The sequence below is a fragment of the Eutrigla gurnardus genome, assembly GCF_963514095.1.
Source record: "Eutrigla gurnardus genome assembly, chromosome: 11".
Taxonomy (NCBI): Eukaryota; Metazoa; Chordata; class Actinopteri; order Perciformes; family Triglidae; genus Eutrigla; species Eutrigla gurnardus.
In genome coordinates this window covers 6,493,684-6,512,117 of record NC_139925.1, presented here as the reverse complement: position 1 = coordinate 6,512,117, position 18,434 = coordinate 6,493,684, and the positions used below count along the sequence as shown (strand labels likewise).

General features: G+C 40.7%; 6 protein-coding genes across 10 annotated transcripts; 2 read left to right on the top strand and 4 right to left on the bottom strand.

Annotated features, from left to right (window-relative positions):
* Nucleotides 1–384: 384 nt before the first annotated feature.
* Nucleotides 385–3,673, top strand: mgme1 (mitochondrial genome maintenance exonuclease 1). The gene is made up of 5 exons (XM_084021390.1): nt 385–1,071; nt 1,520–1,748; nt 1,831–1,963; nt 2,162–2,292; nt 2,660–3,673. Exons 1-5 carry the CDS (start codon nt 558–560, stop codon nt 2,697–2,699), a joined length of 1,047 nt encoding a protein of 348 aa, XP_083877516.1. The 5' UTR covers nt 385–557; the 3' UTR covers nt 2,700–3,673.
* Nucleotides 3,674–3,961: 288 nt separating this feature from the next.
* LOC311021018 (glycine N-acyltransferase-like protein 3) lies at nt 3,962–7,175 on the bottom strand. Of its 4 annotated transcripts, XM_084021316.1 has the most exons (7): nt 7,084–7,174; nt 6,514–6,557; nt 6,301–6,436; nt 6,115–6,222; nt 5,928–6,048; nt 5,430–5,562; nt 3,962–4,678 (listed from the first exon to the last, which is right to left on the bottom strand). In XM_084021316.1, exons 3-7 carry the CDS (start codon nt 6,373–6,375, stop codon nt 4,279–4,281), a joined length of 837 nt encoding a protein of 278 aa, XP_083877442.1. In that variant the 5' UTR covers nt 6,376–6,436; nt 6,514–6,557; nt 7,084–7,174; the 3' UTR covers nt 3,962–4,278. The 4 variants fall into 4 exon arrangements, with proteins under 4 accessions (XP_083877442.1, XP_083877441.1, XP_083877444.1 ...); XM_084021315.1 differs by lacking the exon at nt 6,514–6,557 and having other exon boundaries at nt 7,084–7,175; XM_084021318.1 differs by lacking the exon at nt 6,514–6,557 and having other exon boundaries at nt 5,430–5,526; nt 7,084–7,175.
* A 286-nt stretch (nt 7,176–7,461) lies between these two features.
* LOC311021017 (glycine-N-acyltransferase-like protein 3) lies at nt 7,462–9,427 on the bottom strand. 2 transcript variants are annotated; one of them, XM_084021314.1, is made up of 5 exons: nt 9,174–9,414; nt 8,990–9,097; nt 8,803–8,923; nt 8,266–8,398; nt 7,462–8,180 (listed from the first exon to the last, which is right to left on the bottom strand). In XM_084021314.1, the coding sequence occupies exons 1-5, from the start codon at nt 9,246–9,248 to the stop codon at nt 7,781–7,783; spliced, it is 837 nt and encodes a 278-aa protein (XP_083877440.1). In that variant the 5' UTR covers nt 9,249–9,414; the 3' UTR covers nt 7,462–7,780. The 2 variants fall into 2 exon arrangements, with proteins under 2 accessions (XP_083877440.1, XP_083877439.1); XM_084021313.1 differs by having other exon boundaries at nt 8,803–9,097; nt 9,174–9,427.
* Nucleotides 9,428–9,740: 313 nt separating this feature from the next.
* cst3 (cystatin C (amyloid angiopathy and cerebral hemorrhage)) lies at nt 9,741–11,958 on the bottom strand. The gene is made up of 3 exons (XM_084021319.1): nt 11,727–11,958; nt 10,526–10,636; nt 9,741–10,100 (listed from the first exon to the last, which is right to left on the bottom strand). The coding sequence occupies exons 1-3, from the start codon at nt 11,928–11,930 to the stop codon at nt 10,026–10,028; spliced, it is 390 nt and encodes a 129-aa protein (XP_083877445.1). The 5' UTR covers nt 11,931–11,958; the 3' UTR covers nt 9,741–10,025.
* Nucleotides 11,959–12,057: 99 nt separating this feature from the next.
* On the top strand, nt 12,058–15,292 carry ephx5 (epoxide hydrolase 5). The gene is made up of 10 exons (XM_084021310.1): nt 12,058–12,171; nt 12,275–12,347; nt 12,437–12,653; nt 12,745–12,925; nt 13,298–13,507; nt 13,596–13,725; nt 14,005–14,216; nt 14,361–14,469; nt 14,571–14,696; nt 14,804–15,292. Exons 2-10 carry the CDS (start codon nt 12,325–12,327, stop codon nt 15,003–15,005), a joined length of 1,410 nt encoding a protein of 469 aa, XP_083877436.1. The 5' UTR covers nt 12,058–12,171; nt 12,275–12,324; the 3' UTR covers nt 15,006–15,292.
* Nucleotides 15,293–15,479: 187 nt separating this feature from the next.
* Nucleotides 15,480–17,833, bottom strand: mad2l1bp (MAD2L1 binding protein). Its single transcript, XM_084021312.1, has 3 exons — nt 17,434–17,833; nt 16,391–16,677; nt 15,480–16,299 (listed from the first exon to the last, which is right to left on the bottom strand). The coding sequence occupies exons 1-3, from the start codon at nt 17,807–17,809 to the stop codon at nt 15,778–15,780; spliced, it is 1,185 nt and encodes a 394-aa protein (XP_083877438.1). The 5' UTR covers nt 17,810–17,833; the 3' UTR covers nt 15,480–15,777.
* Nucleotides 17,834–18,434: the final 601 nt, after the last annotated feature.

Here is an 18,434-nt window from a genome sequence, read left to right as displayed (position 1 = left end):
ACGGCGTAATAAGCGTAAACGTAAGTATCTAACATTAGTACCACCGACCCAAGAAGAGTCACACGGACGTATTTCAAAGTGTGACTTCACACTGTGAGTTATGGGTAATGTAGTTTATATTGTTACAAATACCCGGAACCTGAATTTCCATTGCCGGAAGTTTTTGAAAACCGAAGAGGTACGTCGACGGCGTATAGAAACAGTTTAAGTTCGGTAACATGTCAACATACAGTCTTGTGAAAAGTTTTTTTTTTGTGTTTTAATTTTTATTTATTTTTACGTTATTTTATTGTAGCATGATTGATGTCCAGGGAGTCTACATACTCCGGTACAGTAGGTGGCGGTATGCACCTCAAAACGAATGGCTGCAACCCGCCATACAACTAAAAGAAGAATGGCAAGCCGAAGAAGAAGAAAGTAAGTAACATGTTGGGGCAAGTACCATCACCGAAATAATGGAAATATATTATAAATAAGACACAGAAACAACTGTACGTATGCTACATGTTGTTAGCTAGCTAATGTTCTCGCTAGCTTGTTGACTGGAATTCGACACGATGTTCATTGTTAAGCGCGTGGGGTGCGTCAGAGGCATCATCCTCCCTCATTGCACCTCCCTCTCTGTGAGCAAGTTATCTACTTGCTGTCGCCTAAGTTCCCCAAAGAAACTCAGTCCGTACAGCTCAGTGGACAGAGAGCGCTACTCGTCCCTCGTTAAGTCCGTCATGTCCAGGGTCAGTGCCCAAACGCCCGAGACCCTCCAATTAGAGGACGAGCACATTTATGGACCCGTTGTCAAAGCTCAGCTGCCCTCCTCAAGTCCAAAGAAGAGGGTACCCAAGACATCGCATCCCTTCTTAAACTGCGAGAGGACTCTGGAAACAGAGGAGCCAGAGTCAGGAGTCCCAGCCCGGATTGTGTTAAACCGGGGCCGGGGCAGGTCGTCCGTGCCGAGTGTGACCCGCATTCTCCAGAAGACGCTTTCTCCAGAGCAGATCTTCTACCTGGAGAGGTGGAAGAGGAAGATGATCGCAGAGCTCGGGGAGGAAGGCTTCAACGCATACAGTCAGAGTAAGTCTTGTAACATCACTGTAATCTGTTGAGTCGTGTGTGGGGTTTGGAGATGGATGGATAAATATTTTATTTACCTGTTTAAACTGCCTTTTGTTTGTAATTTTCTGTTTGAACTATTTTACTTTTTTTTAAATTTCCAGTGGCATTTATTTATTTGCTCGCTCATTTTACTATTTAGGTCTTATTTCAGCAATTTTATCATGTGAATCACTTTGAAACTTTGTCTGTAAAAGGCTATATCAAATCAAATGTACTATTATTATTATTACTATTATTTATTGATCCCAAGGGAAATCTCAAGCATCCAGTAGCAGCTTAACAGCACACAACATATATTAAAAAACCTATAGACCTATATAAAAGAAAATCTAAAAGCACAAATATTAAGTGCTCATAAAATAAAGAGGAAAAGGGAAAAGTGACTACATTTTTTGTACTCACTCAGATTTATTTAGACAAGGGAAGCTTTTCCATTCAGCGGTGGAGGACATCCTGACGTCAGGTGCGATGTGGAAGGACGTGAAGCCAGCAGAACATCCCCCCGAGGTGCAGGGATACATGGAGAGCATCTCTCACGTGCTGGAGGACGTCAGCGCGGTGAGAGCTATCGAAAGCACCGTGCAACACGACTCGCTGGACTATCTGGGAATCGTGGACTGCGTTGGTCGCTACAGGTAAACACTCAGATCTGCAGGCTGAAAGCAGCTTCTACAACCCCCTCAATGCCAGACTTGACTGCACATGTTTTGTCTGCAGGGGTGTGCTTTGCGTTATTGACTGGAAGACTTCAGAGAAGCCCAAACCGTTCCTGAGCAACACGTACGACAACCCAGTTCAAGTTGCAGCCTACGCCGGGGCGTTGAACAATGATGGCAACTACAAATACCAGGTGATGTGCTGAGGTTAACCACGTGACAGATCTTTGAATTCTCTGCTTTGCACCCAGAATGACTGTCCTGTATGAGTGATAGAATATTAATATATGTATTTAATTTCTAATTAGTCTTATCTACTATTATAATATTTGCTACAGTGTGTCACACAAAAGAACAACCTTTCACGCCCAGTTTATTTGTTCTTGTTGCAGGTTGAAAATGGGCTCATCGTAGTCGCCTACAAGGATGGCACCCCGGCTCATGCTCATCAGTTAAACTCAAAGCTGATGTCGGAGTACTGGAAAACTTGGTTGGTTCGTCTCGAAGAGTTCACGGAACAAAGGTAAAGCAGTGAGCAGGTTTTTCTGTTCCTTCTATTCAAACATTTATATTCCACTTTGTTTTTAATGAATCACAGAATACAGTTACACAGAAGATGCTCGACAATTCTACCTACCTATCTACATTAAAAAGTATAGCGGCTAAGATATAGGAATACATATATACTATTAAATATAATAGTGTGGTAGCCTGGTGAGTAATAGTCAAATGTATGAACTTTAATGTAATGGTTGTGTAGTACGCATACACACATACATAATGAGAGCACAATTCCACATTATCATGTGTTTTTTAAAGAGAATAATAAATATTCAAAGTTCTAAATAAAGAAATATTTTAATAAATATTTTTCAAACTTTTGATTTCAGATCCAATCATGCATCAAGTGCTTTTGTGGAGAGTCCATGAAGCAGGACATTTCAATTTAAGGCAGCTGAGCCTGAACAGAAAATACAACGTGCTGCCATGCAGTAGGAGGGTTAAAAACAACCCTAATTTCTTTTCCCCTTTTCTATGCTGAGAGCGACCCATCATTCCAGGAGACTTCTTTTTTTGAGGTATTTAAATCTCAAAGCAGGCTTCCGTGTATGAGGGGTCCTCAATGAAAGCCAGGCTTTGAAAAAGCCTGTAGGAGACCTCGTTCTCCTCTATGAAGCAGTGTACTGGCTAATCCTGAATGTGTGGAGGCCATGGTGCTGAACGGGACTTTGGCGTAGCCTTCCCCTCTGTGCTCTGGCAGAGTGTACAACATGCCCAGGATGCCGGCTTTCCGTCTGCGTCCAGCACCCAGCAGGAGGGGAAGTTTGCAAGCATGTTCCAGATCATCCCGACAGTGTCCTCAGTCTTTCCAAACCTCCGTGTCTGATTCGCCGAGCCAACGTGAGATCCATCCAGAGAGCTGATTGGAAGCGCTGAGCTCATGCAAAGCAGAGCAGATGGCGTTTCAGAGCAAAGTCCTGTTTTATTGGTTATTAAACCTAAGGTAATGATTTAGTCACACACATTCAAGTTCTCACTGCATGGCTGTCTCTAGAGGGAAGGTTGATTTCTGAGTCCACTGCTTTGACGATCTCAATGTGGCGAAGATCGATTCCCTGGACAGAGGTTATTGAGGAAAATCTATAAATAAATGTATAAATCTTGTTTTTATTGTATTTGTATTTCATTTGAGTTCTGAGAGAATGTTTCAAACAAGATTTGAGATTCTCTGTCGGAAGTTATTTTGTATCATGCTTTGAAAACACAAATTAAATGGTGACATGATAAAACGAATGTGTTCCAGTGAGTAAATGCAAACTGCACACTTTCTACCTAACTAGAGCTGTCAAATAAATAAAATAGTCTAATGTTGGACTCCAAACAATTAAAAGTATAAAGCAGTATATAATTAAAATACTCAAGTGAAGTACAAGGCCCTCAAAAGGAATACAGTAGTAAATGTCTTTAAAAAAACTGCATTAAATGAACTGCCCACTACTGTTTCCCAGTGTATTAAAGGCTCTCACTTGTCAAATAAACCCATTCCAGATTTGGGAAACTCTTTCCATCTTTTTCAGAATTAAAACGGACAATAACATGTGCTGGACTAAATCCACACTGGGAACCTTCAGTAATGTCAAAACAACAACGTGGAACATCAACAAAACAGAAAAGCATGACATTTTTGGATGGTTACAATAATTGCATTGGTGTACATAACATGGGAAGACATATATAAGTATATACTTTATGTATGTATGTATAATTTTTCAGTGCGGAAGAAAGCAAAGAATGAATCAACAGCTCAATTTAATTTGAACATCTCCCCTTAACAGTTTAATCTATGTGGAAGAGCTGGGTGACATTATTATTATTTTGTTTTTGTCATTGAAAGCCTCTTTGGATGCTTTGGAGTAAACTTTACATTTAAATCACATATTCATTCACTTAAACGTTATATTTACCATCTAATATTTCATCTATACATTCAGTCATAATGTTTATAAAATCAAAAGTTGAACTCGAACCACGCTGCCCTGTATGAGGGATCCTCAATGAAGCCCAGGTTTTTAAATAGCTTGTAGGAGACCACGTTGTCCTCCTCTATGTAGCAGTACACTGGGTAGCCCTCAGCCCGGAGTCTCCTGGCCATGGCGTTGATGAGGACTTTGGCGTAGCCTCTCCCTCTGTGCTCTGGCAGAGTGTACAATAGGCCCAAAGCACAGTAATCATAAACCAGAACCCAAGACACCGGCTGACCGCGGCCGTCAGTGATGCAGCATGTTGGGAAGTTGCTGATTAGTTTTTTAACGGTTACGCAACTCTGCTTGTTCCCTCCGAACTTCCAGGCTTCATTCACCAGGTCGACATGGGAAAGGTCAAGAGATGAAATCCTCGACTCGAGTCCGCTGTGCAGAGAAACACATGACGATAACCAGTCAAACGGCACTATTTTACTTTTCACCCATGTGGAGTTAAAGTGATGGTACGGAGTGAAATGCACCCTAGGTAATTTCCACCATGACATCCAGCCAAATACCCCCTCAGAAGCATTTTTAGCGATGGTCAACATTGGTCAAGATAGGGCTATCAGCCGAATGGCTTAGTACTGGCGCTATGGTACAGTGTGTGTATCTTGTTAATTACCCCACTTATAATGCATGGAATGTTACCAAACTTCTGCAGTAGTACACATAGGGTCTGTACTCACAAAACGAGGCATTTGAAAGGTTGTAAGAAGATCAGGAGTTTATTTAAAAGAACACTTGCCTGATAGCTTCTATCCTCGGCTGCTAACGCTAGCGCTGCGCCGACGCCACTTCCGTGTTTACCAAACTGTTTCCATCACAAGACTTTCACACGAGAGTATGAAAAAGTTTTGCTGAATTTTTATAAATGCTTGTATTATCAGGTCAACACTTGTCAACACTTGTTGACCTGATAAAACAAGCATTAAAAATTCAGCGAAACTTTTTCATACTCTCGCGCGATGGCATCGGCTGGGTCGGATAGTCTGATAGCCCTATCTTGACGCTAAAAATGCTTCTGAGGGGGTATTTGGCTGGATGTCATGGGGGAAATGACCCAGGGTGCATTTTACTCCGAACAATCACTTTAAGCAAAATATACTCGGATAAGGTACATTTGTTCTGACCACACCTGTCAGCTGCTGGTGTGGTCAGCTGGCTGCTGTCTGGCAAATACAGAAGTTGCTCTGTAGTGTAGCATCGGTTGTTTACGTCTCTGTCAGAAGACACTTGTTTGAGAATGGGGATATGGGAAGTGTCAAATCCTGCAGGACAAAAATGATTCCCATGTGTAATAACATCTGTTATTTTTCTTTGTAAGGGGTTACACCAGTAGTGGTGGAAATATTCTTCTCCTTTACTCAGTGGAAATAGCACATTTTTACTGAGTAAGTGATTAATTTGTTGTTAATCACATTAATAATTGAAGTCCTGTATTGTAGAAAAAGTAGCATAATGTAGTTTAGAGTGTGAAAATGAAAAGTACTCAGTGAAGAAAAACTGTAAAACATTTATATTATTGTTGTAGACATTATCAGTGCATACTGTGTTCATGTTTTATTATAATTATAATACATATTATATAAGCGTGCTATACTGCATTACAAAGCTGTCAGTGACCTAAACTCACCTCCAATGAGAAAGTATGTGCTCCAGTCAAGGACGTTCTCCTCTGTCAGCATTTTCCTTAAAATCTCTTCATCCATGGCGTAGTATGTCACCTTTTTCATGAACTCCAGGGCACGCTTGTCCTGTGAAACAAGCGCTACATTTAACAAATCGTGTGACGTACATAAAAAAACAATTCTCCAACTCACCTTGGGGTCCGGTCGACAAATGATGACGTTGAAATCGGGCCAGGTATCAACGATTACCTCCAGTGTGGTCGGTTTCTTCTTGTTGATCCCATGTAGGAAACCATAAACCTAAAGAGCATGAAAAGGTTTCAAGCAGTGGGATGCTTGACATTATGTTTTGAATTATGTTTTTAATGCCTTGCATACCTTATAACTCTTGGGCAGGTGCTTTAGAAGAACTCCTTCAGCAACCTGTAGGTCGTCTTTGTTTAGGACCTTCATGTTTGGGAGCCAAGCTTCTTTAATGGTGTTGTTTATTCTGTCCGTTTAAACTTCTCTGTTCCTATAAAAGTTGATCAGCCGTTATAAATTACTGACAGTCGGTCATCGATGGCAGGTTACTTATTTTGTGTCTCATACCAGCTGAGGACATCCACTCCAACAGAAAAATACAAGGCTACTTCCTGTTTGAAAATAAAAGCTTTTATTATATTTTATTTCATCCCAGATTATGTGAAAAATATGTCAAATATGTGCTGTTTGTTCTGAAATGTGTTTACAGAACGAGAAATTCAAATTACTTTAAATCAAGTATATAAAAATCAATGTTTTTTTAAAATCTATGACAATTATTACTACTAAATTACACCTTTTACAGCATGCATGCCCTTATTGGCCAATGATGGATAGGAATGCTGAAAGAAATCTCACACGAAACAAACTGTAAAATGTTAAGATGGTCTGACACTTGACTGATATTTCAAATGTATTTAATATTTCAAAACCAACGTAAGAGCTGTGCATAAAGACACACAACAACAAAGTATGTTAGCTAGCATCTTACCATAAGAAAATTACCATAGCCCTTACAGTATACACATCAGGCTAACACTAACTTACTTAAACAATTATTAACACGTCATAGCAGTTCAAAACTCGTTCAGGATACAACTCATGTCTTAACATTAATGATTAACAACATACACCAACCTTGTGCCTCTTCGGGGTTGCCAATACATTGTATTGTTTCTCTTTTTCGTTATTGATTCTACAGTTTTAGTGCGATCCAAAACTTCCTGACAATACCGGATAGTCGCCTTCAAAATAAAAGCATCTCTATTTAAAACAGGAAATACGACAAAATTAAGCTTAAGGCAGCTAAAATCATGCAACGAAAACAACAGCATTTCATTGTCTAATAACAGTATCTCTTTCATAGAGACAAAACAGAAATTTAGTTATTTACTCAAACTTTTCTGCAATCTGTAAAAAAAATAGGCTGAGGTCTGGATATCCACATTTATTTCAATGTGGTTTGTCTACAGGGAAATGCGTATTAATCTGCAAACACTGAAGATTTCCCTTGGAGTCCTCTCTCTAGCATTTCTCATTCATCACCCTGATGTCACTGCATACGATGAGGAAGCCATAGTGTAAAGTATACTGTATATGTGCAGAAGAAGACAAAGAATGAATCAACAGCTCAATTTAATTTGAACGTCTCCCATTAACAGTTGAATCTATGTGGAAGAGATTAGTGACATTATTATTATTTTGTTTGTGTCATTGAAAGCCTCTTTGGATGCTTTGGAGTAAACTTTACATTAAAATCACATATTCATTCACTTAAACGTTATATTTACCATCTAATATTTCATCTATACATTCAGTCATAATGTTTATAAAATCAAAAGTTGAACTCGAACCACGCTGCCCTGTATGAGGGATCCTCAATGAAGCCCAGGTTTTTAAATAGCTTGTAGGAGACCACGTTTTCCTCCTCTATATAGCAGTACACTGGGTAGCCCTCAGCCCGGAGTCTCCTGGCCATGGCGTTGATGAGGACTTTGGCGTAGCCTCTCCCTCTGTGCTCTGGCAGAGTGTACAATAGGCCCAAAGCACAGTAATCATAAACCAGAACCCAAGACACCGGCTGACCGCGGCCGTCAGTGATGCAGCATGATGGGAAGTTGCTGATTAGTTTTTTAACGGTTACGCAACTTTCCTTGTTCCCTCCGAACTTCCAGGTTTCATTCACCAGGTCGATGTGGGAAAGGTCAAGAGATGAAATCCTTGACTCGAATCCGCTGTGCAGAGAAACACATGACGGTCAAACTGAGGAGTTGAGCAAAATATACTCATATAAGGTACATTTATATGTTCTGACCACACCTGTCAGCTGCTGGTGTCGTCAGCTGACTGCTGTCTGGCAAATACAGAAGATGCACTTTAGTGTAGCATCGGTTGTTTACGTCTCTGTCAGAAGACACTTGTTTGAGCATGGGAGTATGGGAAGTGTCAAATCCTGAAGGACAAAAAATATTCACGTTAGTACCGTTCTGTTATTTATTATTATTATTACTCAGTAAAAATAGCAAAACCATAAAGCCAAAAGAAGTGCAGAAAAACTGTAAAACGTGTGTATTTATGTTATCATTGCATACTGTTTTTATGTTTTATTGTAATTATAATACATATTATAAGCTTCCCATGCTGCATGTTCCCTGTGAAAATTTGTATTTGTAAAATAGATACTACAGCTGTCAAATGATAAACATGCAGTGAAATTAAAAGGTACAATATCTACCTCTGAACTGAAGTTGAAGGACAAAGTGGCAGGAAATGTAAATACTCAAGCGAAGTACAATTCCAGTAAATGTAGCCTGGTTAGGTATTACCACAACAAAGCTGTCAGTGACCTAAACTCACCTCCAATGAGAAAGTATGTGCTCCAGTCAAGGACGTTCTCCTCTGTCAGCATTTTCCTTAAAATCTCTTCATCCATGGCGTAGTATGTCACCTTTTTCATGAACTCCAGGGCACGCTTGTCCTGTGAAACAAGCGCTACATTTAACAAATCCTGTGACGTACATAAAAAAACAATTCTCCAACTCACCTTGGGGTCCGGTCGGCAAATGATGACGTTGAAGTCGGGCCAGGTATCAACGATTACCTCCAGCGTGGTCGGTTTCTTCTTGTTGATCCCATGTAGGAAACCGTAAACCTAAAGAACATTAAAGGTTTCAAGCAGTGGGATGCTTGACATTATGTTTTGAATGTATTTTTAATGCCTTGCATACCTTATAACTCTTGGGCAGGTGCTTTAGAAGAACTCCTTCAGCAACCTGTAGGTCGTCTTTGTTTAGGACCTTCATGTTTGGGAGCCAAGCTTCTTTAATGGTGTCGTTTATTCTGTCCGTCTGTTTAAACCTCTCTGTTCCTATAAAAGTTGATCAGCCGTTATAAATCATTGACAGTGTGTCGTAGATGGCAGGTTACTTATTGTGTGTCTCATACCAGCTGAGGACGTTCAGTCCAACAGAAAAATACTAGGCTACATCCTGTTTGAAAATAAAAGCTTTTATTATATTTTATTTTATCCCAGATTATGTGAAAATGTGTTTGTTCTGAAATGTGTTCACAGAAGGAGACATTCACATTACCTTAAATCAAGTATATAAGAGATCTATGATAATTATTACTACTAAATAACACCTTTTACAGCATTCATACCCTTATTGGACATCGATGGATAGGAATGCTGAAAAAAAACTTTTCAAAAAATAATAAATTGAGGTCTTGATAGCAAAAGTTTAATGGCTGTATGTATTTACCACAGAGGCACAATAATTCAAGTCCACATTCCATTTTAATTTTCAAGTTTTTAATGGCATAATCAATTAGTTCAGTACATAGTAGTTTGTTGTTTGCTGGGATTAGTGATTTTTCATTACAAAGTTGCAACGTTAATGTAGCTCTACAATGATGCTGCAGAGGTTGTTCTGAAATACTGGACTTTCAAATGTAATTCAATCCAGCACGTGGTGAAGCAGCGTTGGCAGAAAAAAGGAACTGTTAATACTTCTGTTTTTTCTACAGCGAAATGTATATTAATATGCAAAAACTGAAGATTTCCCCTCGGAGTCCTCTCTCTAGCATTTCTCCTTCACCAACCTGATGTCACTCAGCCATGGACGGCTCCACACTGTGAATGTGCAGAGGTAAGGCTGAGGAAGAAAAGACGCACGTTATACACAATCTTCAATTAAAGCATTGTATTTCCATGTTCAATGATCAGGATTATTTCAGGAGCAAATTTAATTTAAGTGATCAAATATTCCAATCCGTTTAATCAATGGAGTATAGTTATAAAAAGAGCAAATGTTGAATTATGTGTTAAAACCTAGCCATCTGGTTGAATGACAGTTCACAGCTGACAGCTGTTGGAATGACAGTTCCTCCCTCACTTCCTGCCACTGTGTGTGGTTCCAACTACTCTGTGGTAACAAACAAAGCTCAACAGGGAAGTATAAGATTGTTATCTTAACAATCTGACAGTTTGTAGTCTACTGTATAACACTTAAACGCCATGTCTAATAACTCCCAGTGGCTAACGTGTGTGTGTGGGGGAGGGTGGGGGTGAAGTCATTACCCGAGCCTGTTCTGGTTCTTGGTGGATTTCACACACTTCGGATGGATTGTCCTTTCTGCAGGGGGTCCTCGCCAGTCTCACTGTTATGACATACTTAATGCCAGCAACCACCTGTGAAGAAGAGTGGGTGGGTGTGGAAAAACGGTACCAGTTAAACTCAGTGATAAAGCCCTTTAGAAATCCTACAGCACATTTCAGGTCATTACAGAATGAAGGAACACATAATTACCAGACATATGTCATTAGCAGTTTGTGCCATCAAATACCAACGAAGTTCACACGCACATGTTCTAGTGCAGCTACAGCCTTTTTTTAAAAAATTACTTCAAATGACCTGCTGCAAAAGAAATGTGTACAGGTTTCCATCTTGTATATGTATTATTTAAAAGTCTAGGTGGATGTGTAGCTGACTCGACATGTTGTAGAGACATGCAAACTTTACAAGTGACCGGTCTTGATCGGATTATAGTATTTGTAGGCTATTCAAAGGGCCAGACATGTCGTTTCACGGCCAATGCCTCAATTAGGAGAGGAATTAATTAGGATCCATTCAGACAGTGTATAAATAAAGAGATAAATCACTGTAGGCCTATGCTTATAGAGACAGTCTTGCCCACACTGGAGGGGAAACATTTCATTGCTCTTCATTGACTTGGTATTGTGTGTCCTTATCACAACAGCTCAATATTCTAGCAGCGCCCCCCGCTGGTATCACTTCACATTTTGTTAAACAAACATTGTTATATTGCATCACAGTGTTTGCAACACTTCTTATCTTTCGCGAACATCCATAAATAAATAAATAATCAAACTATTTTAAATAAGGTACTCATAAATCATAAGGTCTTGCAGCCTAAACGGTAAATACATTTTAAAAATCTGTATTAAAAAAAAATCTGGCTCTATTTTTCAAGTCACGATATTCACGATTATCCCGATAATTAAAATTCACCCCTATTAATGTATCGCCCTCCGGTGGGCGTGGTTTTACAGTATGACGCGTCGCGCTCTCGTCACTGTATTTAATAGTTTCAGGATTAACCGGTTTACAGACAAAAAAAGTAAAAACGGCTGGTATCACACGACGGCCTACGTCACGTGTATATGAATAACCGGATTACCTCCGATTTCACCGGCTCTATTAAATAAATACATGTGTAAATAAAACTCCGTAGACATGCCCGAATGAAACGTTACCAACCTGTCTCTGAGCGCTGACCACTTCTGACACCTGGGTGCGGTACATATCGTTGCTGCGCTTATTGTGTTCGGCGACGGCCACACGTAGGGCATTTTGTACCCCTTCTTCAGTGGGATCCGCGTCCGCAAACCCCCCGACCATCGTAGACACTGAACCGACGACGAAAACCGCCGCGAGAACCGCCAAGACAGCCTTCCACATCATGTTAACTACCGACTCAACAACACAACAACTACCGACTCAACAACACAACAAACACAACGGCTGGACGCTCCCTCGCTGTTATATAAAACCCCTGCGTCACTGTCGGAGTGGCACATCCCGCAGCCAATCAAACCACTTGGTGGGGTGTGACGTTTCAGCAGCCAGCCGTCAGTTGTGTACAGTGCTGAGTCTCGTCGCTTCTAAGTCCGAAAACGCACTTTAAAAAAAGGAGATAAACGAGGTACGTTGAAACGCACGTTGGCTGGATTTGTATTTTTACGTGTTTCGGACACAACTTTCCTGCAGGAAATTAAACTTCTTTTTTTTGTTCACCTCTGTCCCAGTGCAGGTAAAATAAATCACCTGTCGGACGTTACACCTTTGGGATTGCACAATGCAGAGACTGCAGGATTTGAAGTAAGTTTTATGACTCTTGATCGAGATACTATTATTATACTATTATTATTTTTATTTTTTTTGCTCCCCTCATATTTTCCACTTTGCAGAGGAACTCTCTGCGGCTTGGATGTCGTCCATCAGCAGCTCATAATAGGCTCAGCGGTGGCAGCAGCAGGGGGGATGCTGGCGTACATGGTGCACAGAAGAAGACAGGTCAAAAGTATCCCCATTGGTAAAGGCTGGTGGGGAGCAGGAGAGAAGCCACTCTCACAAGATGAGAAAATCTACCCCTTTAAAGTGCAAACCTCAGATTCAGAGATCGAGGTAAACATTTCAGCACCAATTACCACATTTTAAAAGTACCAATAATAAGAGAGTGACGTGTGAAGTAATCAAGAGTGCTCTCATTGGACAGGACCTTTACAAGCGCATTGACCGAGCTCGCTACGCGGATCCTTTGGAAGATAGCTGCTTCCAGTATGGCTTCAATTCTACGCATCTCAAGAAAGTGGTTTCCTATTGGAGACACAAGTTTGACTGGAAAAAGCAAGTGGCAGTGCTTAACAAGTATCCGCACTTCAAAACTAAAATAGAAGGTACACACGGCTCCAAACAATTTAGATTTATATTTATTTTCAAACATGTCAAAATGAATACTGAAAGTGTCATACAGAAAACAAAATATACTTTTAATTAATTTAATCCCAACCTCCATACTTCATCTTACAAAATACAATTTTTCTCATGTATTCCTAATAGATATATATATTATGGTTTCTTGAATATTAATTGAATTTGACCAAAACATATATAAACGTATTATTATTTTAGTATCCAAATGATAAATTAATTCAGAATTTAGAATAAATAAATGAATAAATAAGTAAGCTTACTTTGCTTTAGAGGAGATATTTGTCAAAGATGTATTCCACACACTCCTTTCCACCAATGCTTTTGCTCTGATGCAGGACTGGACGTGCACTTCATCCACGTGCGACCACCGCGCCGTGAAAATCAGAAGGTTCTGCCTCTCATGCTGGTGCACGGCTGGCCCGGCTCCTTCTACGAGTTCTACAGGATTCTGCCGCTTCTCACAGAGACCCAGGGGGATTTCGTGTTCGAGGTCATATGCCCGTCCATCCCCGGCTATGGTTTTTCAGAAGCCCCTCAAAAACAAGGTGAATGAGTCAGAATGTGAATATGCCCTTTCGGCAGAGTGCAGACATGTTTGTGCAGCAGATGTTTACAGACGTGTTATCTTTTCAGGATTTGACAGTCTCGCTGCCGCCCGGGTTTTCCTGACGCTGATGGAGCGTTTAGGATTCTCTCAGTTCTATCTGCAGGGAGGGGACTGGGGGTCTCTCATCACCATCAACATGGCACAGATGAAGCCCCAGTAAGACAGCATAACAAGCCCTTACACTGCACTTTCCACCACCAACATGGCTTTAAAATGGGAGCATTGTGACATTCTTTCTTAAATTGTGAAACTGCATGCAGTGTGCAAAGTGCACACATGACCAAAAACTAATGATTCTTCAAATTCCTGGAAGCTGAGGACATTTTGCCAAAACAAAGACGTGATAAAAAAACTTGCATTCATAGCTATTTTGACATGCTGATTAAAATGTGCGATCAATAATCTTAGATAATTTCCTTTGGTAATCTTTTCCAGGTGTGTTAAAGGTCTCCACTTAAACATGTTTACGTCAAGAAAGGGATTCAAAGTGATGCTTTCCCTCATGATCGGCCCTTATCTGCCATTCCTGGTGGGCTTCAGCCGGGAAGATGTTCGCCGGTTGTTCCCGTTCTTTGAGAAGAATGTCTGGGACATCCTGAGGGAAACGGGCTACTTTCACATCCAGGCCACTAAACCAGACACTGCAGGTGGGGACCAGACTCTGGTGATCACATTGACACAGTAATCAGGTCAAAGGCGAACCACGTGAAGCAAGCTAACTGTTCCTGGTATTTTGTAATCTCAGTTTACGGTTATCTTGGCTTGTAATATATCTAAATGTGGGTGTACAGGCTGTGGAGTGAACGACTCCCCTGTAGGCTTGGCGGCCTACATCCTGGAGAAGTTCTCCACCTGGACCGACCAGAGGAACAGACATCTTGTGGATGGGGGCCTGGAGAGGTACAAGAGGGCTATGCCTTTCCCACCATATGTTATATGATCGATGTCAACAAGGTTTATGCGATTGTTGTAATTAATTATAAATGTCTGCATCTGTACAGGAAATTCAGCCTGGATGACCTCTTGACAAATATCATGATCTACTGGACCACCGGCTCCATAGTGTCTTCCATGCGCTTCTACAAAGAGAACTTTAAGAGTAATCCTGACAAAAGAGTGGATACAAAGTATGTGGCCAAGTGCTCATATTGTCAAAACTATACCTTTTTGTAACTTTTATAAACAATTTCATCATCCTTTCATGTTCTGATTAAGTTTCCTCTTTTTGTTTTAGGACAGGGATATTTGTGCCCACTGGACTTGCCGCCTTCCCTTGTGAGCTGATGCACTGCCCTAAGTCTTGGGCACAAATTAGGTTTCGAAACATCTACTCCTACACTTTCATGCCTCGAGGTGGTCACTTTGCTGCCTTCGAGGAGCCCCAGCTTCTAGCTGACGACCTTGTCCAGTTTGTCAAAAAAGTGGAGGAGGTCTGAACACTCTCAGACCAGTGGTACAATTATGGTACATCAGTTCTTTTTTTAATTGCTGTTGTTTGATTTTGAGTGGTTATTCCGTCGTGGATCATCCTCCAATCAGAAGATCAAGTCCATACATTGCTTGCCCCTTGGGCAAGATACTGAACCCGCATTGTGAATCAGGATTAGATTAGATCATGATGGTCAGCCTCTGCCATCAGTGTTATGAATGAGTGAATGTAGAAGCGCTATATAAATGCAGGTCCATTCACCATTACCTCCAAAATTGCAGCACTGTCAAAAATCTTTTTCATATTTTAATAATTGTAAAACACAAAAATGGTACTGGCACTCCAATTGTATCCTAAAACTGGATTAAAGAAAGCAATATAATACATTAAACCTTTCAAGTCATGCTCAATAAAAAATATATATTGCACCAATATTATGTGTTGCTCTGTATTTAACATCCATACAAATTTAGTATTTTTTTTTTTTTTTTGCAGAACATTCTTCATAAATATAAACAATGTTACACAATGTTATCAATAAATGTCATGGCAACAGAGCCTCTTGAGAAAACATTCTCTCAGTATTTCAAAAGACTATATAAAAAGGATATTACACCATACTGCTTGTATCAATATTGTTTGTGAGTGACATACTTTTAATCACAAATTGAAAAAAAAAAACCCCTCATAATTAAATTAAAAATTAAAAATGCGCTTGAACCACCATTAAAATGTAATTGTAGTTAACTCCAGAAAGAGGGCTCACACTATAAGTTGGGTCACTTGCCAAAACCCTTGATAGTCATCGGTGCCTGAAACCACACATAATCCTGCCAGTCCGACCCCGGTGCCCTCGGTTCCTTACAGAGGCTGGAATCAGTCGACAGAGCAATCATTTGGTGCTTTACACAGGTTGGCACTTTAAATTGTAGTTTAGGGTAGAACCAACCAACACCGCAATCCCTGTGAGCCAGAACCAAGACTGTGGTGGGCATTAAACGAACAGGTCTGCTGTCGGACAGAAGGTCGGCCACGAAAAGTGTGCGGAAGAGTTGCCTCAAACACGAGGAAACGCGAAGACATTTATCTCCACCGGCCAATAGCAGCGCCTCCATGTTGATCTCATACAACTCTTTGGGGTGGTTGAGGGTGCCACCCATTAGCAGCAGCACGCGGGGCACCCTGCTCAGGGAAAAGAGCACCTCCAGCTGCTGCAGCACCTCCTCTAGCACCTGAAGGGTTTGTTGCACCTTGTGCAACTCCATGTCGGCAGCTTGCCTCCGACTTACTACGTCTCTATCCTGTAAAAAAAATAAACAATCAGCAGACGCTTTTAGTTCAACTCAAATCAGCATCTCTGTTTAATTTATGTGCACTTATTTTCCTATTCACCTGCACTGAGGCTTGCTGTTTCTTTTGGGAGTACACTAGCTGGTCGTAGGTCATGGGCAGCTGCTGTCTCTGATAAAGAATGCACTTGAGGATCTCGCTGACGAAGCGGCAGCAGCCTTCCTGTGTGACGGTGCCAGGGAAAACCACGTTCACGCGGCCTTCGTCCTTCGCTCTTCTCATCGCCTCAGAGTCAATGTCGTCCTCTGTGCGAGCGTGTTGTTTACCGGCAGTCACGCTGGAATCTTGCAAACTTGCCTGGCCGGAAGTGTCGTCGCCTTGGTTGTCATCTGTCCAAACAAGGAGCAGAATAATGTCATTAGGGTGAGCAATGGACCCAATTAGCTTGTTAAATGTTAATGAAATCTAGCAAAGGCCAGTTTAATAATAAAGACATTGTTTCCACCCCCCAAACACATACAAAATCCTGCATTCAAAGATTTTTGCAGTATTATCAGGTTATTTAATATATAAATTCACCACTGGACTATAATCAGTGATGACTTAACATGTAACATTTTAATGCATCTGGTCGGAATTGGGTCTACTTGTAAATACTGTATATACTGCTGGGTAGCTTCGTCTTTTCTTTGTTGACATGTTTTGTAAAGAAAAAAACAATATTATTGTATATTGTGTACTGAACAGTCCAACAATATTATTTTTTACAATGATAAAAACAACACACTCAATTATAATAATTATTTAACCTGCAAATCATTGGTGTTTAATAAACAGTAGAGCAAAACCTCTAATAATATATCGAAAATACCCCAAAACTGTATCTCAATACATTATTATGTCCGTCTTAAATAAGTATTTTGAGAAATATAATATAAACTGGACACATAAGTCACATGTACGCATATAAGAGAGGACTGTTTTAACATCAACTCTCAGAATGGTAACGTTTTTACAACGCAACACCTGATTTTAATAGTTTTTAATCCACTCCTCAGGTTGGGTCTGGTTATCAGGCGTGAGTCACGTTGCTAAAATGTCCCCCTACTGGAGAAACATGACGAGAAGATGACTTTGGTTCCTACCTGGAGCGCTGACTGCGGAGGGCATAGCGGTGTTCTCTTTGTCTTCGGCGTCGCAAACGTCGAGCTGTTTTGAGTTTACTCGATTCATATCTATCGGTTCCACTTCATTGTCCGCCTTTAAACGTGTGTTTGCGGCTCTCGGCGAGGATTGTTCGGCGACTTCCGCACTCGGTCGGCACGAATTTGAATCGTCGGGAACACTTTGTAACGTCGGGACTTTACACGTCACGTTCACCTCCTCCAGCGCGCTAATATCCTCTTCTGGTAAAAACGCGAGGCGCCTCGCCCTCCCATCGTCTCCGCGGTCACCCACGGACGTGTTTTCCGTGCCTTCCGAGTTAAATGTTGCTTTAAATATAGTCGAGTCTTCGGCCATAGTTTTGAATGTCCCCGCCGGGTCTTTTCCCCCTCGCACTGCATCATGGGTAAACGTGGATCGACAACAATGCTGTGTTCAGGTTCATGCAAAGACTGGGAAAAAACAGTATCTTGGAAAATACTCTTAGTTCGTGCTAAGAAATACACCAACGTGTGTTTATACGTACACGCGTTAATACACAACGCAACACTACTTTTCGGATAATTTAATTAATCGTTTTGAAGCAGCCGTTGTTCCTTCAGTTTAAAATGCAGCATATTTATTTAGCCCATTTGCGTTAAACGCCTGAGAACACATTGTACATTGGTGCCCAGTTAGATGGATTTCAATTACATGTATTGATTAGAACTCAAAATACAATTTTAAAGTGAAGTCTGGTTGAGTCTCTTTCCATTTGTATAGGTGGCTAATATAATATGTACCCAGTTATGTTATTCAATAGACGAGACAGGAGACATCGTCCTGAAGCCTGCTGTATCCAAAGAGATAACACATTAATCAACCCAGAGCTACATAACAAAAGAGGAATGAGTAAAACAGAAGTTTACACCCTAGTGACTAGTTTGAGTAGTTGCTGAGAGAACGAACCGTTCTGTCTGGTTCTGATCGATAATAGCTTCAT

What these genes read in the sequence shown, in the direction of transcription:
- mgme1 (XM_084021390.1), top strand. Translation starts at nt 558, where the DNA reads ATGTTCATTGTTAAGCGCGTGGGGTGCGTCAGAGGCATCATCCTCCCT. An exon ending in GACTGCGTTGGTCGCTACAG is followed by an intron (nt 1,749 to 1,830) that starts GTAAACACTCAG and finishes TTTTGTCTGCAG; the next exon opens with GGGTGTGCTTTGCGTTATTG. An exon ending in GAAGAGTTCACGGAACAAAG is followed by an intron (nt 2,293 to 2,659) that starts GTAAAGCAGTGA and finishes TTTTGATTTCAG; the next exon opens with ATCCAATCATGCATCAAGTG.
- LOC311021018 (XM_084021315.1), bottom strand. Translation starts at nt 6,375, where the DNA reads ATGAAGGTCCTAAACAAAGACGACCTACAGGTTGCTGAAGGAGTTCTT. An exon ending in TTTGTCGACCGGACCCCAAG is followed by an intron (nt 6,049 to 6,114) that starts GTGAGTTGGAGA and finishes CTTGTTTCACAG; the next exon opens with GACAAGCGTGCCCTGGAGTT. An exon ending in CACATACTTTCTCATTGGAG is followed by an intron (nt 5,563 to 5,927) that starts GTGAGTTTAGGT and finishes TTTGTCCTGCAG; the next exon opens with GATTTGACACTTCCCATATC.
- LOC311021017 (XM_084021313.1), bottom strand. Translation starts at nt 9,248, where the DNA reads ATGAAGGTCCTAAACAAAGACGACCTACAGGTTGCTGAAGGAGTTCTT. An exon ending in ACCTGCCCAAGAGTTATAAG is followed by an intron (nt 9,098 to 9,173) that starts GTATGCAAGGCA and finishes AATGTTCTTTAG; the next exon opens with GTTTACGGTTTCCTACATGG. An exon ending in ACGACACCAGCAGCTGACAG is followed by an intron (nt 8,181 to 8,265) that starts GTGTGGTCAGAA and finishes TTCTCTGCACAG; the next exon opens with CGGATTCGAGTCAAGGATTT.
- cst3 (XM_084021319.1), bottom strand. Translation starts at nt 11,930, where the DNA reads ATGATGTGGAAGGCTGTCTTGGCGGTTCTCGCGGCGGTTTTCGTCGTC. An exon ending in TGGTCAGCGCTCAGAGACAG is followed by an intron (nt 10,637 to 11,726) that starts GTTGGTAACGTT and finishes TCTTCTTCACAG; the next exon opens with GTGGTTGCTGGCATTAAGTA. An exon ending in AAGAACCAGAACAGGCTCGG is followed by an intron (nt 10,101 to 10,525) that starts GTAATGACTTCA and finishes TTTCTTCCTCAG; the next exon opens with CCTTACCTCTGCACATTCAC.
- ephx5 (XM_084021310.1), top strand. Translation starts at nt 12,325, where the DNA reads ATGCAGAGACTGCAGGATTTGAA. An exon ending in CTTCAAAACTAAAATAGAAG is followed by an intron (nt 12,926 to 13,297) that starts GTACACACGGCT and finishes GCTCTGATGCAG; the next exon opens with GACTGGACGTGCACTTCATC. An exon ending in GACAAAAGAGTGGATACAAA is followed by an intron (nt 14,697 to 14,803) that starts GTATGTGGCCAA and finishes TTTTTGTTTTAG; the next exon opens with GACAGGGATATTTGTGCCCA.
- mad2l1bp (XM_084021312.1), bottom strand. Translation starts at nt 17,809, where the DNA reads ATGGCCGAAGACTCGACTATATTTAAAGCAACATTTAACTCGGAAGGC. An exon ending in CTCCGCAGTCAGCGCTCCAG is followed by an intron (nt 16,678 to 17,433) that starts GTAGGAACCAAA and finishes TTGTTTGGACAG; the next exon opens with ATGACAACCAAGGCGACGAC. An exon ending in AACAGCAAGCCTCAGTGCAG is followed by an intron (nt 16,300 to 16,390) that starts GTGAATAGGAAA and finishes TTTTTTTTACAG; the next exon opens with GATAGAGACGTAGTAAGTCG.